The 18,890-nt window shown below is 44.9% G+C and overlaps 1 protein-coding gene across 2 annotated transcripts in view; it reads left to right on the top strand.

Annotated features, from left to right (window-relative positions):
* Window positions 1–9,051: 9,051 nt before the first annotated feature.
* The window catches only part of HMGCS2 (3-hydroxy-3-methylglutaryl-CoA synthase 2), a 30,231-nt gene continuing 20,392 nt past the window's right edge, over window positions 9,052–18,890 (top strand). For both annotated transcript variants that reach the window (XM_084851001.1, XM_084851000.1), the window contains exons 1-2: window positions 9,052–9,195; window positions 11,958–12,415. In XM_084851001.1, the coding sequence (XP_084707127.1) occupies window positions 9,092–9,195; window positions 11,958–12,415 (562 nt within the window). In that variant the 5' untranslated portion in view covers window positions 9,052–9,091. The remainder of the gene's footprint in view (window positions 9,196–11,957; window positions 12,416–18,890) is intronic.

The raw sequence follows: 18,890 nt of genomic DNA, 5'->3' as shown, positions 1-18,890 counted from the left end.
AATTTTCAGTTTCTAACTCGAAATATTTGGTAATAACTGCTAGTATAGGATATACCTAGCACCTGCATTTCTGTGACATGTTTGTGCCATTACCTCAAAAACACATGTTGATACATCTCCCTCCGATTTCTCGCGCATCTCTTTGGGTAGTTTAGCATTGAATATGCCACCACCACCTTTTATCTGGCATATAGCCCAATTGTATGCATGTTTACTAAATCCCATCTCAGTTCACTCAGGCTTACTCCCAGCCTTTGGCAGCAATCCTGTGCAAACTTACTTAAGGATAAATCCCACTGAATTCAGCAAGGCTTACTTCAGGCTTTCAGTCAATTACTGGAACAAGCCTATTAAAGAACGTGGAGCAAATGAGTAGGTACCATTCTTGGACCAGATAGCCTCTTAATGGTGCTTGAAGACAATTTTGAAATTTGTATTCTTGAGTTTAGATGGCCAGGGCAAACAGTGCCCTAGAACAGTGTGTCATGGAAGTGACCAAAAAGGAGGTGAGCCTGGACTTAATCCTAAGTGGATCACAAGGCCCAGGTGTTGTTGAACCAACTAGAAACCATGACCTTAAGTGGTATCTAGTTAAACATATATGTAGATGGACAAGTGCCAAGAAGTCCAACACACATCTGACTTCAAAAGAAGAACTCAAAAATGAGGAAGCTGGGAAAAATGTGGAAAGGAAAAGTAAAGAGTCAACTTTCTCTAGAATGCTTGGGGGCTATTTAAACCTGCAACAATAGGAGCTCTGCTAAAATTGATGCTACAGATCAGAAAAGGTAGTACCAACTCCAGTAAGATGCCAGCGTGTTGAATGAACAAATTCAAGGAAGCTATTGGAAACAAAAAAGCTTCCTCCAGAAAATGGAGGTCTTACCCATAATGGAATGGAAGCAGATATTAAGGCATGTAAAAAAAAAATAATAATTTGGGGAACATACTGCTAAAAATCATTAAGACCAAGAATTTAAAAAACACTTTGAATACCTCAGAAGCAGTAATCCCCAGTAATGCCACAGAAGGACTCTAGAAAAATAAAGGTGATGAGATAGCTGGATCCAGGGCCAGTACTGTGCACTGCATAGTGGGGAGGTTAAAAGAAATTGAGGAGAAGGGGCCCTGGTGCTGCAGCAGGGCTGTGTGGGTGCTGCACTGGAGAAGCTCAGGATAAGAGGATGGGTCCTCTTATGGACTGCTAACTCCTGAAGAACAGGAAATGACGAATAGGAAAAACAGCAGGAATGAATGGACACTTCTCAGAATGGAAGGATGTAAGTGGAGTCCCCCAAGGATCTGTATTGGGGCCTGTGCTTTAGGACAGATACCTGTGCCTGAACTGTTTTCAGGAAGGGAGTCTGAGGAACTGAGGCAACTACTGATGACAAAAGATGAAGTTCTCAAGGGCCCAGATGGTATCCATTCTAGAGTTCCCAAAGAGTTTAAATATTAAATTGCTGATCTTCTAACCACAGTATGCAACATATCCCTAAGATCAGCCTCTATACCAAAGGACTGGAAGATGGCCAATGTAACCAATTTTCAGAAAGGGGTCTGAGGGGATCTGGGAAATTACAGGATGGTTAGCTTAACATCTGTTCTGGGTAAACTGGTTGAAGGCATTATTAAAGATAAAATACATAAGCTTATAAAAGGACAAGCCCTGCTGAACAAGAATCAACATGGCTTCTGCAAAGGTAAGTCCTGTCTCACTAACCTTTTAGAGTTATTTGAGAGTGTCAATAAACATGTAGTCAGGGGTGATCCGGTAGACTGTTTACTTGGACTTCCAAAAGCCTTTTGACAAAGTCCCTCACCAAAGACTCCTGAGCAAACTTAGCAGTCGTGGAATCAGAGGACAGGTCCTCTTAGGGATCAGTAACAGGTTAAAGAACTGAAATAGCGGGGTCCCACGGAGATATGTATTGGGACCAATGCTTTTCAACCTGTTTATAAATTATCTGGAATTAGGAATGAGCAGTGAAGTGGCTAAGTTTGCCAATGACACCAAATTATTTAGGGTGGTTAAAACAAGGGATTGGGAAGAGCTCCAAAAGAATCTCTCCAGACTGGGAGAATGGGCATATAAATGGCAAATGCGGTTCAATGTAAGCAAGTGTAAAGTGATGCATGCTGGGGCAAAAAATCCAAACTTCAAGTATAACCTGATGGGATCTGAGCTAGCAGTGATGGACCAGGAAAGAGATTTTGGGGTTGTTGTGGACAGCTCAATGAAGATGTCATCCCAGTGTGCGGCCACTGTAAAAGTGGCAGGCTCCATGTTAGGCATGATTAGGAAGGGAATTGAGAATAAAACTGCCAATATCATACTGCCCCTATATAATTCTATGGTGTGACCACACTTGGAATACTGTGTACAGTTCTGGTTACCACACCTAAAAAAGATACTGTAGAGCTGGAAAAAGTGCAGGAAAGGGCAACTAAAACGATCAAGGGACTAGAGCATCTCCCCTATGAGAGAAGGTTACAACAGCTGGGATTGTTTAGCTTGGAAGAAAGGGTAAGGGAGACATGATAAAGGTCTATAAACTTATGCATGGTGTGGAGAATGTGGGGAGAGAGACATTTTACTCTCTCAGAGTACTAGAACCCAGGGTCATCCTATGTAGCTGATTGGTGGGAGATTCAGGGCAGATATATGGAAATACTTCTTCACACAGCGCATAGTTAAACTGGAATTTTCTACCACAGGACGTGGTGATGGCCACCACTTTGGATGGCTTTAAAAGGGGATTGGACAAATTCCTGGAGGAAAAGGCTATCAGTGGCTACTAGTCTTGATGGCTATGTGCTACCTCCAGTACCAGAGGCAGTGAGCCTATGTACACCAGTTGCTGGGGAACATAGGTGGGAGGGTGCTGTTGCACTCATGCCCTGCTTGTGGGTTCCTGGTCGACAGCTGGTTGGCCACTGTGTGAACAGAATGCTGGACTAGATGGACCCTTCGTCTGATCCAGCATGGCTGTTCTTACGTTTTTATGATCTGGAGTTACAAGTGATCAGTGAGGTGGCCATGTTTGTGGATGACACCAAATTATTCAAGGTGATAAAAAAAAAAAGATTGCAAAGCACTCCAAAAGGTTCTTGGCAAACTGGACAACAAAGTAGTAAATGCAACATAAGTGAAGTAATGCATATTGGGGCAGAAAATCCTGGCTTCACATTTATGTTGATGGGATCCTAAGCTGGCAGTGATTGACCAGGAAAGAGATCTTGGGATCGTGTTGGATAGAAAATGTTGGCCCTGTGTGCGGCCACTGTAAAATAGGCAAATTCAATACCAAGGATCATTAAGAAGGACTGAAGATGAAATTGCCAATATTTCAATGCCTTTATACAAATCTGTGGTGTGGCCACACTGTGTGGACAGTTCTGGTTACCACATCTCAGTAGAGCTGGAAAGGTTTAGAAAAAGGTGACCAAAATCATCAGGGGGTTGACGCAACTCCCCTATGAGGAAAGGGTTGGGACTTCTACATTTGGGGAAAAGGGGAATAAGGAGGCATAATAGTGATTTTAAAATTACATATGATGTGGAGAAAAGTACAGAGATTTTTTCATCCCTCTTGCATAATATCTGGAGTTATGCAATGAAGCTGAATGATGGGACCAACTAACAGAAGTACTTCATGCAGCTGCAAGATCTGGGGACAGCCACTAACTTAGATGGCTTTAAGGGGGATTACACAGATGCATGCAGAATGAGGCTATCAGGGAGGCTACTACTAACAACAGCTACATGCCATCCTCGGTATCAGAGGCAGCAGGCTTCGTAATAGCAATTGCTGGAGAAAACAGGCAGGGGGTGCTAGTGTGCTCATGCCCTGCTTGTTGGCTTTTGGTTGGCCCCTTAAAAAACAGGATGCTGACTTTGGTCTGATGCAGTAGGGCTGTTTTTACTGTTCTACATTATATTCAGAGTCTAGAGTTCTTAAAGCGGGACCTGCAATAAAACGTTGCAGTATGCAGTGCTCCCTGTTAAGGACTCCAGCTGCTCTGCTCCATTCCCCCTTGCCTCTGGTTTTCTGTTCTTCCACCCCTCACTGTCAGTCCACTGAGCATGCTCAGTCAGGCTGATTAGGTTTGTGTCCTCCCTTTACTTTGTCTTCCTATAGGTTTTTTGTACTTCGGTCAAAGTTGGGGCACCTCCAAAGCTGCAGTTACCTTCCTCTTATGGAGTGTTGTCTTGACTACCTAAGGATGGGCTCTTGGAGAACTGAGATTGTTGTTGGTATATCTTACACAGGATAGAACAAAAGAGCAAGGAGTTTGAAGGGGATGGAGCACAAATCAGCTGCCCTCTTAAGCAAGATCAGACTTAAAAGCTGTGCCTTGAGAAGGTAATCCAGTGGGGGAGGGGGGGCACGTGGCTGCTTGAACTCTGGCCTCAGTGTTTGCTCACTGTTGTCAGTCTAACAGCAGCCCGTGGGCAGTAACTGTCCTGTATCCCTCAGGAGCTTCCAGTCCAATTTCTAATCCCTTGGGCAGCCCTGTTTCCTCAGCAGTTTCAACAATATTTATCTATCTGCTGCTTTGACCTCTCCCCTGCATTACCTCTGTGGCCTTTCACCTCAATTGTAATACGCTTCTATCTATACATCGAATTCTGAGAAGGTCAGTCCCTCACCATGGCTCTCTTCACACCTGGCATTTTATCCCACTACAAACCAGTGCTTTTAATTCCAGATCCTTTCCAAGATTCAGACTGGCCTTGTATACAGGCATCTCTCATAGCTTGTCCTTCTGCTCTATACCTTTTCATGGCTGGATGGAGCTGCATGGAAAAATCAGGACAACGGGGGGCTGCTGGCCCCATGCCTCCTCCCGTCCCCTCCCCTCCCCTGTTCATTGGCTCCTGTAACATGATTGATGGCTCCGCCTCCACTCCTCCACAGCAGGAGGGAAGTTGAAAGCCCTTCTAGTGACCGGAATAGTGAGCTATGGGAGCTGGTCCCCTGCACCCTCCTTCCTCCGACTTTGTGGAGAGGGGAGAGAGTTTTCTCGGTGGCTTACCCTGAGGTTGCTGGCACTGCTAGTTCTTCTCTGCTAAATATGTCAGGGTGTGATGGAATTAAATGCAGTACATTGCTTGCACTATTGAGTTCGAAAGGTATACCGATTTCTGGGTTCCCAACTACAGAAGTAAAAAAATCCACAAATGGACTTGTATACAGTCAATGCACCAAGCTGCCCCTAGCAGCCCTCTCACCCACACTGTTGTTGCTCTTCCCCCTTATTCTGGCTTCCCAACGACCCTGTAAGGTGGGCTAGGAGAAGAGACAGTGGCTGGCTTTCTCCCCCCCCCAAACTGTTGCTGCTCTTCCCCATTATTCTGGCTTCCCAACAACCTTGTAAGGTGGTCTAGGAGAAGAGATAGTGGCTGGCTGGCTTCGCAATCATACAGATGTTTCGCAGGCATTAGTGCAAGTCCATTGAATGGGTGTATAAAAAGAAGCCCATCAAACTGGTGAGCAAAAGAGAGAAGAAGCAGTCAGTGAAGTCAATGGGAGGGGCAGGTTCCAAGTACATGCATTCAAGGGGATGGGAGACCTTAAGACTGCTACTCTTAAGTAGACTTACAGCGCACTCCTATGCATGTCTACTCAGAAGCTAGCCACATAGATTTCAATGGCACTCACTCCCAGGAAAGGAAAGCCTTACAGCCAATGAGTTTACTCAGAAGTAAGCATTGCTGTGTTCAGGGGGATCTGGGAGAAGCATTTGGGATGGTTAACCACTTTACAGTCAAGTGCCCATAGCTGAATGCGAGAGAGGCAGAAACCGTTACTGGAAGCGTGGTCAGTGACCTGTCCCCCACCCCACCGATTTGTTGTCATAACAGTGTTATTCAACACTGCACAGCAACACCCCCTAGCACATGCCCACACAAAGGGGGACAAAGTGCTAAAGGGGAAATACCCCGGGGGCGGGGAATGGCGATTTCAATCACAAGCACAGAAAATCCCAGGTTTTCCCCGTTCCCAGATAACACAGGAAGAGGGAGGGGAAGTTGTGAGATAGCAGGAGAGCAACGTTGTCATTTAAAGCTCCTGTGGAAACCAGTGATTAAAGAAGAACAATCCTGCTAAAAAACCAATGTGTGAAGGTGGCCCATGTCTCAGAGTTCCCTCCCCCACCAGTGTTTTGAGAACTGTATTCATCCAGACCCTATTTCTTAAGTGTACATTAAAAGGAAGAGGTTTTAGGTTGCCACCCCTATACCAAGCAACATTTGGACCAAGTCAACAATTTATTTGGCTTGAGGGACAAGCTATTTCATTTTCTATAAATGTTCTGCTACTTGGTAAAATCTTACAAAATACATAAAGAATGTGATGCTGACGCTTCGTGCCTCTAAAACTTCTCTATGTGTAGGTGGCAACATTTCCAATCCTCCTTGTGTAGTCAGGGGGACTCTGGCTCTTTAGCCAAGTTAGTACCCTTTAGGTCCTCCACAGGGTGCTATTTCATTTTAATATGAAAGCAGCTGAACTGAAACAGTTCTTACACTGCAAATGTATGCATGCTAAAGTCCTACCATGAAGCTCCCTAATTCACTGGGTTGTGGAAGTCAAATGATGCCATTCCTTTCTGCACTGGAAATCTTTGTTTTAATTTAATCACATCTGTCTCTTGGGTCACACAGCCGAGGATAGAATCATACAGTCAGTTTTAATATGATGAGGAACAACCTAGTGTTTTATGTCAGTGCTGCAGTACACTCGCTAACATGACCTTTGGCCAAGTGTGCGTGCAAGCGTGCGTGCGTATGTACGTGCGTGCTGCAAAATGACCTTCCCACTACAACTTGTGTCATTTGCTTACCTGCCCACTATATAAAATATGAACTAAGCCCCTCTCTTCCACTGCAAATCATGTATTAATTAGTTTGGCCTAATGTTAATGGAGTGGGGTGGGGGGTGACAAGGAGCTATTTAGATGCTCTAAACAGACAAGTGAAAAGTTCCCTGTTGCCTGCTGTTACCTCTTTCAGTCAGTAAATACAATACTGATCTATTCCAAGCCTCTTGGTGATATTACTTGATGGGTGCATAGAAACAGGACAGGAAACCAAATTGCATTCTTTAAGTACCCCTCAGAAAAACTCCCATGGGACAGAGTCTCAGGGCCAGTTCGCACAATCAAACAGCACACCATGGCTTATTTAAGCCACAGTGGGTTGCAGTGCAGGCATCCGGCCATTTTAAATATTCAAGCTGCGACTGTCACGTCATCCAAACCCAGCAGGAGTGGGTTATGTAAGGGTTAAACAACCCTTGCATAACTCATGGCCTGTTACTTAAACCACAGTGATCATTACAACCAGGTCAGTGCCTCTCAACATCACCTTCTAGAGCCATCTAGACAGGGAAGTGCATAACCAATGTATAGGAATGGTCCCTAACCTGACTTAACAGAATCCAGCAATCAGTTATGCCGTTCAAATAATGTTGAGAGATCTAGTAAATTTAACAGGGTCACACTTCCAGTCCCTCTCCAATTGCAGATTGTTCGTTAGGGCCATCAAAATGGTTTCCATTCCATCCCAAAACCTAGTTAGAAGCCAGATTGAAATGGACCAATGAGCTTCATCAGAAATCCTTAGAACTATCTTGCCACTGCCGGTGATGCCACCTTGCCCCAAATGAGAGATTTGAGACAGACTAAAGGGGGTTAGGAAGGATTTTTTAAATATCAGACATAGTACTGCATTTCCAGCATGGGCTAAGTATATCTGCCCTGAAAGAAGCATTAATCACAGTCCATACCCAGAACTGCTGTCTTTCCCAGCTATGTAGTTAGCCAAGAAAGGCATGACTGAACAAGCAAGTTTTAGGCTGCACTTTCCCTGGCATTCTGTCTCCACCCTTAAGCAACAATAAAGTGATTGATAAAGCAAGGCCCTGGGCATCAAAGTGATATCTAAGTCAGATCCAGTACTAGCTACTGCATTCACAAATGCATGACAAGAAGCAGGCCTGCACCATTTCCACTAGTTTACCATTGGGATTAGGTTGAATCCCCTAATCACTAAAAAGATGGCACTGAGTAAATGCAACATATCACTGCCATGGAATATATCTTCAAGAGAACTCTAGGCTGTGTTTGATGATGGGATGCGTTTTCCAGAACTTGTATTCTTCTAGCCATTGCTCTAGTTGCTTTATTGCCCCCAAGTCCAGTAATCTGGAAGACAAGCTGGGCTCAGATGTACAAACTATTGTGTTACATGTTACCCATGTTGTTACCTCATTCCAGAGATCAACTGGGGCTTCACAACACTGGTCAGAAATGTCAGTAGAAACCCCAAAGGCTTCCTGGAGACCAAATGAATCATTTAACCTCCAGGGCTGAACTTACATCCCAGCAGAGGTAAAAAATACACCTTTTAGGTACCTGGAATCCTGAACATGACCAGGTGGATGACTTGTGATGATCCTCCAATGTGCTTATGTGACACACACTAGATGAAGTCCATGACTGGATCTCTTGTGAGCTTTTTTCTTTTCTTTTTTTTTAAGCCCTTGGGGGTTGGGAAAGCAATGCTGGTGGGAGGGATGTTTATTTAACCCTTCCCTCCATGCCATTTTCTCAATCTAAATCCCCCCTCCCCCAGTTCTATTTGCTTACCTGGGAAAACATACAGACACCATACAGAAAATGAGAGTTTTGCAGAACCCATCTTGCTGTGATTGGAGTTAAGGGGCGGGGAAAGGAGAGGGTGAAGATGAAACAGGCCTTCATAGGGATGGGAAACTGATAGCAGGAGGGGTGAAGTGGGAGAGCTCCATGTGTAGAGATGACACGGTCCATTAAAGGAAGGAATCACCAGGACTGAAAGTTGATGCTGCAAAAAAGGTGCACAAGCCTGGTTAGATCTGCCTATGTGCTGTGACCTTTGGTTGGGCAACAGTGAAATACATACTATTGGCTCCCCTGATAAGGCAGGGATGGACTTAGCTGGGCTCTGGAGAGGGGGCCCAGGGAATCCCTTTAAAAGCCAGTGGGAGTGGGGAGGGAATTACTCCCAAGCTTAGCTTGACTACCCAACCAGCCTGTGAAAATGTTTCGACTTTTCAGCCACATGAAGCGCTGCTTGCAGGTGAAACAGGCATTGCAGAGGCCACTTGGGCCAGTCCATTTTCCCACAGTGGTGCAGCAGAACAGGTAAGTGATGAGGGGAAGGGCAGCCTTGACAACCTAATTGTCAGTAACCAGGAGTTTTAATTTTGCACAAGCTTTTATATATGACTTCCTGCCAAGAGAATTATGCTTTAACTATGATGACTACTGGAGTCATAGATTAACCAAAGTCAGCAAGTTTACATTTTCTGTAGCATCACTACTTTGAAATGGAAAATGTGCCCTCTTAAAAAACCCTTTTCTTTATGATAATCACACCTTCGCCTCTCTTTGTATGTCACATCTTCTAACCCCATTATAATATTTGTTAATTTCTCCCGAGTCCCCTCTTGTTTGTGGGTTTTCATACCTGGAGCCTGCAAGGACAAGTGATTCAATAGCTCAAGGCATGCCTGAGAGATTTGGTCCACATCAGTGCAAATGTAGGACAAAGTTGTTCTCAGCTGCATTTTTCCAGGCTACAATATGAATACTGAGCCCCAGACTAGTTTAATTAGCACTGGGGAGCAATTTGCTCCATGGCTAAGGATGAGCGGCACGTAGCTCTGGTGTCTTGAGATGCATGAAACATCACATGGGAAAGATGGCACATTATTTCCCACAGTTTTCACAGCTACAGGAGCCCCTCTACTAATTTTGTCAAATGCACATTTTTACACATGAAACTCTTCCTATGTGACAAAAAGAGGAATATTTGCACCCAGTTGCATTCCCCATATTCTGGGTGCATTAAGGGAGCCAATTCTTACATAGTATTTTCCACCATAGAGGAATACACATTGAAATATTAAGTCTAAAATGTCAACTCAACTTGCATTTTGCAGGCACGATCCACAAGAACGAGGCAAAGTTCCTGCCACTCTTGTTGGCCTGGCAGAATCCATATAGGTTCAGCTGTCCTCCCTAACATTTTCCTGTACAAGTATTCCTTTATGGAGGAAGAACACTAAATCAAAATTGGCCTTAGGGCATGCTCTAACGGATGTGGGAAATATTGACAAAGTGGAGCCATTATCAGAGGAATCCAAAAACATGTATTTTAACATTTTTGTAACATTTTCTTTTTAAAATAAACTCAGTGGCTTAGAAAAAAGTTCATAACAGACATAAATCACAGTAAAACCAGTCCAAATAATTAAAATCAGTTTCATATAATAAAACTAGTAAGACAAAACAATTCAGCATCAAAAGAGGGAGACAGAACTTTTAACTTGTGTGGGGTCTTTGTAAAAGGGCAACAATAGAAACCTCATTAAAAAAAATACATTTGCCCTTTGGACCTAATCCCTAGCCCTGTCCAGCAATGTTGGCCTTGCATTAACTTAATCAATGGCTTTTGTATTAAACATTAACTTCCTGATAACAGTCTATGAATCAGTGTGGAATTTATACACAGGAAGACTTTGATTTTAGGGTTAGGATATGGAATGGAAAGGAGGTCAATAACAAGGCAGAGGCCAGCTAGACTGCTTATCAGAAGACGCTTGGTGAACATGGTAAGGTCCAGTTCCAGATGGAAACGCACCACAGCTCACCCAAGGTGCTAAAAACTATTCAAGCAGAGAGAGAGAGAGAGAGACTTGCATCTTGTTCAAGTCACATTATTTTTTCTATACTGCTTACACAAGATTTTACAGTCATTTACAAAGTCAAAACAATATAATATAAGATCCTCTTTCAGAAGGAAATTCGAGAGCATCAGAGTGCCACAGAAAAGGCAGATCCTAATCTAGACCCTCCTTGAAATGGAGGCTGAAGCAGGGCCTCATCAGAAGATCTGGGGGGAGGGCTCGTACAGGAGTTTTATTTTGTACAATAAAACAAAATATTGTTTGAGCAAATGGGTGGTATAGAAATGTAATCAATAAATAAAAATAATCAGGACCCAGGACCAGCACTTTGAACTGGGCCGGGAAGTGAATGGAAGCCAAAGTAGGTGTCACAGAATATGTGATACTTGAGAATATCTGTCCACACCTATTAACACACTCTGCATTCGCTGAAATTTCCAGTCCACTTTGAAAGACAGGCCACATAGGGCGCATTACAGTCCAATCTAGAAGTCACCAATACATGAATAACAGTGGCCTTGGTGTCATTGCCTAGGACAAGGTACCCTGGCTCACTCTCACACCTCCGTCTGTAAAATGGATACAAGTGTGAGCTTCATGAGGGTGGTGAGAGGGCAAAAATAATCAGCACTGTGTGGGAGCTTTCAGACAGAGGGCTACTACCACTGCCAATTAGAAGACATGGTGCAACTCTTTCACCCTTTTCTCCTTAACGGATGTTCTGCAGTAAGAAACTAGATGGAAGGAGGAGTGAGAAAACATGAGACAATTACATTGTCTAGACCACCTGTAAAACTCCATGAATGAATGAGGCAGGACCATGGTGCAATAATAGCCTTGTTTGGAAACACCCTAAGCCATTCTACAAATAATACTGTATACATAATGGGTAGCAACAGTAACAGTTCTCAATCAGTCGTAATTTACAGGTTTGAATTAAAATGGACTGAAATCTCCCCACCCCATCTGGTAGAGAAAACTCAGCAAGGTGCTCCGGTTGAGCGTCCGGTCTTGATCCCTGGAGAGAGGGAGATGCAGTTGCTCTGTAGTTCTTCGTCATGGATGCACTACTGGGCGGGAGGGCTTTCCCACTGTCCCAGGGAAGTCCAGGGAAGTTTTGTAAGGGTGTGTCCAGTCATGTTTGCAACCTTAGAAATTAAGGATCATCTTCCTCTGCAAACTGTGAAGAAACTCTTCTCTTTGCTTGTCTTGTAGTTTCTCTATAGATTCAGTGCATCATCAGACCCAGACTGTCTCCTCATGGCCCAGGGATGTGGGGATCCTTGCTCTGGAGGTATATTTCCCTTCCCAGTATGTAGACCAGGTTGAACTGGAGAAATATGATGGGGTAGAGGCAGGGAAATACACGGTGGGACTAGGCCAGAAACAGATGGGTTTCTGTGCAGCCCATGAGGACATCAACTCCTTGTGCCTGACGGTGGTGCAGCGTCTGGTAGAGCGAAGCCATCTTTCCTGGGATTCCATTGGCCGGCTGGAGGTTGGCACAGAGACCATAATTGACAAGTCCAAGGCTGTCAAGACCGTTCTGATGCAGCTCTTTGAAGATTCGGGAAACACAGATGTCGAGGGCATCGACACAACCAACGCCTGCTATGGCGGCACCGCCTCCCTCTTCAATGCAGCCGACTGGGTGGAGTCCAGCTCCTGGGACGGTAAGCACCGCCAGCTCAGGCCTGGCCTGGTTGTGTTAACGGCACCTCTATTGTGCCTTCCACGTGCCTCTGAAAGAGAACAACTGTGTACACTGCTCAGTTGGGTAGCCCTACGCCATCCAAACCCCACAGGGCCCGGCAAGCTGATCTTACAGTTCCACTCACACTAGCACAATGTCAGCATAAGGTAGACATGATCCTATGCAGCAGCGAAGTAAAAAGCAAAACAATGTCAGTAGAAATAAAAGGAGCAGAGTGACACCAACAGCCGCTCCCGCAGCATCCCTAGCAACTCAGTCACCACCCATTAATTACAGTATTATGCACCTATAATACCGCCACAGTAACCATGCAAAGAAGGCTACAACCAGTATATGTTGATATATGGAGCCCTTCTACATGAGGCATTTATTGTGCACTGGTGATTCCTCACTCGGTAGTTTGCAGGTGCTTTACATGATGTCATAATTCTCCAGAGCCCCTCCTGTGCTTTGCAACCATTTCTGTGGCTTTTAAAAAAAGTCAAGAAAAGTCTGGTATTATGTGGAAATGGCAAAATGAAACCCTAGTGTAGTTGCACAATTCCACTTTACCACAACACCACCTAGTGCTTGTGTAATATAGAACATATAGAAAGGCAGAGAAAGAAAACCCCCAGAAAAAAAAATGTGTAAAGGAGCCGATCTTAATCCCACAAACCATCTGGAAGCAGAAGCCTTGGTAAAGTGGCGGGTTAAAAGTCTCATGTAGAAAACCCCATGATATAATGGAATCTATCCCACACACCATGGGAGGGCTACTTGGCCAGGTGGTTGGGGAGGTATTAACCTGCTGCTAGAACTATCAGGATTCCCTTCAGATAGGGATGTGACTCCTCTGGCAGCCCCAAAACAGCCAGCACTAGCCTACAAACATCTCTGTGGCCAGGAAAATATCCCAGGTTACACAGAGGGAAAGAATTATTCCTCCAGCCACAGCAGTCAGCCAGCACACAGACCAGAGATCACAGGGCTTGTATGTAGCATTCACAGGGTGCTCCCCCCCCCCCCCGAGACATCCTGCTGCAGTAGATTTTTGCGGACAATGTGAATAGCATTGCATACAGCAAGCATGTCCTGGTGCCTGTGTGAGGGGAACTATCACTTTGCAGAAGTGACTGGAGAACAGCAAGGTCAAGGGCAAACACATCATGTCATGGCAGCTCAGTAGGAGAAAGCAACATACAGAAACAAAAGCTCCTGCCCAGTTGAGTAGAGTCAAATGAGTGCCCTGGTTTTCCAGGGAGCTGGGGACAATGGAACAAGTGAGATGGTGACTAGCGTGATGTTGGTGGAAAACGTAATGAGTCCAGCTGGACACAGGCTGGAGCTCATTTGAAAGCTTGTTCCATGACAGTGAAGGCAGCAAATAAATTGTTCTTCTCCACCACCACTTCTTCTGCAACAGATTTATCTCATAGACCTTTTTCAGGTGGTCAAAGGCCACACTTTGGCCCATGGGAAGAAAATGTGGACCACTCAATAGCCCTTTGTGACCAGTTTGCATGACACTTTGCAGATTAAATCAATCCCTTTACTGGGCAAAGTGCTGAAGCGTCTGGTGTCTTCTGAGCTCAGGGGTTTCTGGATGAGATGGATTATCTAGATCCATTTCAATCTGGCTTCAGACCTAGTCATGGGACAGAGACTGCTTGGGTCACCTTGGTGGATGATCTGTGCCAGGAACTGGACAGGGAGAGTGTGACCCTGTTGGTTCTGCTGGACCCCCCGAAGGCCTTTGAAACCATGGTATCCTTCTGGGGCATCTGTCTGAGATGGGACCGGGAGGCACTGTTATATTCCAGTCCTTCTTGGAGAGGCAATCTCAGAAAGTGGTGCTGGGGGAAATCCTGTTCGACACAGTGGATATTGGCCTGTGGTGTCGCTCAGAGTTCCATCTTATCCCCCATGCTATTTAACATATACATGAAACCTCTGGGAGAGATTGTCCAGAGGTTTGGAGCTCGGTGCCGCCAGTATGCTGATGACACTGATCTCTATCTCTCTTTTCCATCCAAATCCAAGGAAGCTGTTCTAATTCTAAATTGGTGTCCAGTGTTGGTAACGGACTGGATGAGGGCAAGCAAACTGAAGCAGGGTCTACACAAGACAGAGGTGCTTTTGGTCAGTTCAAGGGCAGATCTGGGAATAGGGATTCAACCTGTGCTGGATGGGGTTACACTCCCCCTGAAAAGTAGCTTGGGTGTCCTCTTGGACTTGGCCCTGAACCTGGATGCCCAGATCTCGGCATTGGCCAGGAGTGCATTTGCACAGCTGAGGCTAGTGCATCAACTGCACCTATTCCTAGAGGTGTCTAATCTGGCCATGGTCATGCCATGCCTTAGTTACTTCCTCTTTGGACTACTGGAACAGGCTCTATGTGGGGCTGCCTTTGAAAACTGTTCAGAAACTTCAGAACGCTCCAACCAGACTGTTGACTGGAACTGGTTATAGGGAGCACGTGACTCCAATGTTACACAGCTTCGCTGGCTACTCATCTGTTTTGAGGCACAATTCAAAGTGTTGGTTATGACCCTATAAAGCCCTATATGGGACCAGGCTATCTGAAAGTCACGTTCTCCCATATATGCCTGCCTGAGTTCTGAGGTCTTTGGGGGAGATCCTTCTCAGGTGAGGATGTGAGAGAAAACCTTCTCAGTGGCTGCACCCAGGCTCTGGAAATCCCTGCTGAGAGAGGCTACGTAGGCATGCTCTCTGTTGTCCTTCTGCTGGGAGGCAAAGATGTTTTTATTCAGGCAGGCCTTTGGCATGAAAGCAGGTCTGCTGCTGAGAAGGTTTTTAATTGGCTGAGTGCTGTCTATTGCTTTTATTGTTTTTAATGGTGTTTTTATGGATCTGTTTTTATGCTATGTTCAATTAAGATTTTTTTAACCTATATTTTATTATTATTAGCCACCTTGAGTGCCATTTTTGGTGGAAAATGAGATATAAAATCAATCAATAAATCAAATGAAGTAAGTGGTGGGTTCAAGCCCTGCCCTTGGAGATAGTGAAGTGCCTCTGCAAGGCAGTGATCTGGTTTGCACGTAACAGTGGCATTTGGCAGCAAATTGTGGGCTAATTAATTGATCCACGATTTGCGGGGATGCCTGCTGGGCTTCCAGTTTGCAGCAACAACCTACAAATTCCCCATTTGTACATTGTCAGTGTGATGTCTGAATCTGGACATTTGGGGTTGTTCATGACTTAAACAACCCAAAGTTAACTCATGGTTTGTTGTGAACAACCATGAACAACCCAATGTGTTCCAGTTCCTTTATTACTCTAGGATGCAGTTCATCTGGCCCTGGAGATTTGAACTCATTCAAAGTAATTAGGTGTTCCTTGACCATATGCCTATCCATCTCAAGCTGCAATCCTGCTCCTTCAGCCTGTACTGCGCCTTTGCCAGGGGGGTCATAGACCCGCTTTCGGGAGAAGACTGAGCCAAAGTAGGAATTGAGCACTTCTGCCTTTTCTTTGTCATCTATTATCATTTTGCCATCCTTATTTAATAGCTGAACCACCATTTCTTTCCTCTGTCTTTTACTATTTCCGTAGCTGAAGAAAGCTTTTTTGTTGCTTTTAGCATCCCTTGCTAACCTCAGCTCATCCTCAGCTTTAGCCGTCCTGACGCCATCCCTGCAATTCTGTGCTACCTACCTGTACTCTTCCTTTGTTTCTTGGCCTTCCTTCCACTTCCTATATGTGTCCTTTTTCGTTTTCAGGTCATCTCTAAGCTTTTTGTGAAGCCACATTGGCTTCTTCTGTTGTCTTCCACCTTTTTCTCTTATTGGAATTGTTTGTGATTGTGCCTTGAGAATTTCCTTTTTTAAAAACTCCCACCCACCTTGGACTCCTTTTCTCATTAGAGTCGCTTGCCATGGGACCTTACTTATCATTGTTCTGAGTTTATTAAAACCAGCTTTCCTAAAATCCAGGGTATGCGTTTGGCTACACTCGGCTTTTGCTTCCTTTAGAACTGAGAACGCAAGTATAACATGGTCACTTTCCCCCAGAGTTCCTGTAACTGCTACTTTACCCACCAAGTCATCTCTGTTGGTTAGGATCAAGTCAAGGATAGCCGATCCTCTAGTTCCTTTCTCTACTTTCTGTAGGAGAAAGTTATCTGCCACACAAGTCAGGAATCTCCTGGAGGGGCCATGTTTTGCAGAATTTGTCTCCCAACCAATATCGGGGAAATTGAAGTCCCTCATTACTACTACATCATGCTTCCTTGAAACATTGGCAATATGCTTTTCAAAAGTTTCATCCTCATCTTCTCCTTGATTGGGTGGCTGGTAGTAAACTCCAACCACCATATTCCTTTTATTCTTTGCTCCATTTATTTTAACCCAGATGCTCTCGATGGGGCTACTAAGCTCATCCTCCTGTATTTCTGTGCAGAGATATGTATTTTTAACATATAGTGCAACCCCACCTCCCTTTCTGTTCCTTCTGTTCTTTTTGAACAAGTTCTATCCTTCAATTGCTGTATTCCAGTCATGAGAGTCATCCCACCAAGTCTCAGTTATACTTATCAAGTCATAATTTCCCTCCTGTATTAAGAGTTCAAGTTCATTCTGTTTGTTTCCCATACTCTGGACATTAGTATATAGAGATCGAAGACCATGTGCTTCATGGTCTGGCTTTCTTCCTACATGTTTCTGAAGACTATTATTGGGTGCTATTAGAGCTGTTCTCTCCGTTGTGGTGCATGAGCCATTGTTACCCCCAACTTTACATCTCCCTTCCCTGTAGGATTCAGTTTAAAGCCCTCCTGATAAAGTTCTTCATGCTGTGGCCAAACACATTCTTCCCATCCTTTGTGAGGTGCAACCTATCCCCTGCCAACAGTCCATCTTCCAGGAAGTATAGCCCATGGTCCCAGAATCCAAATCTCTCTCGTCGACACCACCTTCGTAGCCAGTCATTCACCCAGAGTATTTTTCATTCCCTTTCTATCCTTCTTCTAACTACTGGAAGGATGGATGAGAAAACTATCTGGGCCCCAAAGTTCTTGAGTTTCCTTCCCAAAGCTTCAAAGTCTGACGTGATTTCTTCATAGCTCCGCTTGGCGGTATCATTTGTTCCCACATGGATGAGAAGAAAGGGATACCTGCCAGTGGGCTTTATGAGTGCAGGCAACCCTTCAGTCACATCTCTAATCTGTCTTCCTTGGAGACAGCATACCTGGCATGTCCACGGGTCTTCGCAACATACTTGGGTTTCGATCCCACACAGCAAGGAGTCTCCAACTACTACTACTACTACTACTACTACTCTCTTCTTGTTGTTGTAGGCCTTGGTTTCATCGCTTCTGCTTGACTGACCTTCAGCCTCTTGCTCGCTGTCATGCAGCTTCCCCTGTAATTCTTCTTCTGCAGGCTGTCCTCCAGTCTCCTCCTCAAGTACCTGGAAACGGTTCCCTAGTTCCATGCCTCCACTGGTGCCGAGTGTCTTCTAGTTCTTCTGCTCTTAACTGTCACCCTTTTCCAAGGAGTATCCTCCACTTCACTTTTCCTCATCTCAGCATTTCCCTCTTCTGCCTCAGCTTGCTGTTGCTCTTCTAACTCCTGTACTTTGCTTTGCTGCTGTAGTTCCACCGTGCTGTCCAAGAACTCTTCATGTTCTCTTATTCCCTGGAAGGTTGACACTCGCCACTCCAGTCCTCTTACTTTTTCTTCCAGCAGTGTGATCAACTTGCACTTGTTGCACGTGTAGGCCATGTTGTTCTCAGGCAAGAAAACAAGCATGGCACACACCTTTCAGGTCACCACCACTGGAGAGTCTTGTCCTTCCATAGTCTCTTTCCCCTTTTTGTGTCTAGCTTTCTGGTTGTTCTAGAGTAGCCTGTGCCTGGTCCCCTACTCACTCTTTGCCTTTGTCTCCTTTGTTTCCTTTGTCTCTTCTGCCACTGCAACTCCCCTGGCCAACTTCTGTTTGCTCCCACTGTTCGCTTGCTCTGATGGTTGCTCTCTGGGAGCTTCCTTGCTTCTATAGTCCCAAGACCAGCTGGAGCAGCTTCCTCTGCTCTGCTCAGCTGGGAGGTGGGACTTTATCGAAAGCTTTGCTGAAGTTGGGCACTTTGGGACCCTTTGTCGAAAGCTTTGCTGAAGTTGAAGTATATTATATCCACAGCATTCCCACAGTCCACAAGGGAGGTTACCTGATCAAAAAAAAATGAGATCAGATTAATCTAGCAGGATTTGTTCTTGACAAATCCATGTTGGCTTTGAAACTGCATTGTTTTCAAGGTTCTTCCAGATGGATTGCTTTATCATCTGCTCCAGAATTTTCCCAGGGATTGATGTCAGATTGACTGGTCTGTAGTTCCCAGGTTCCTCCTTTTTGCCCTTTTAGAAGATAGGGACAACATTATGTTGACAACCTATGAATGGGGCGTTCTTAAGTTGTTGCTGCAAGCTGGAAGCGGC

Source organism: Heloderma suspectum, chromosome 4 (assembly GCF_057233095.1).
Source record: "Heloderma suspectum isolate Gila_16-S chromosome 4, 16-S_ref, whole genome shotgun sequence".
NCBI classification, from domain to species: Eukaryota; Metazoa; Chordata; class Lepidosauria; order Squamata; family Helodermatidae; genus Heloderma; species Heloderma suspectum.
Note: the sequence above shows the minus strand (reverse complement) of the source record. Positions and strands in the feature narration are given on the sequence as shown.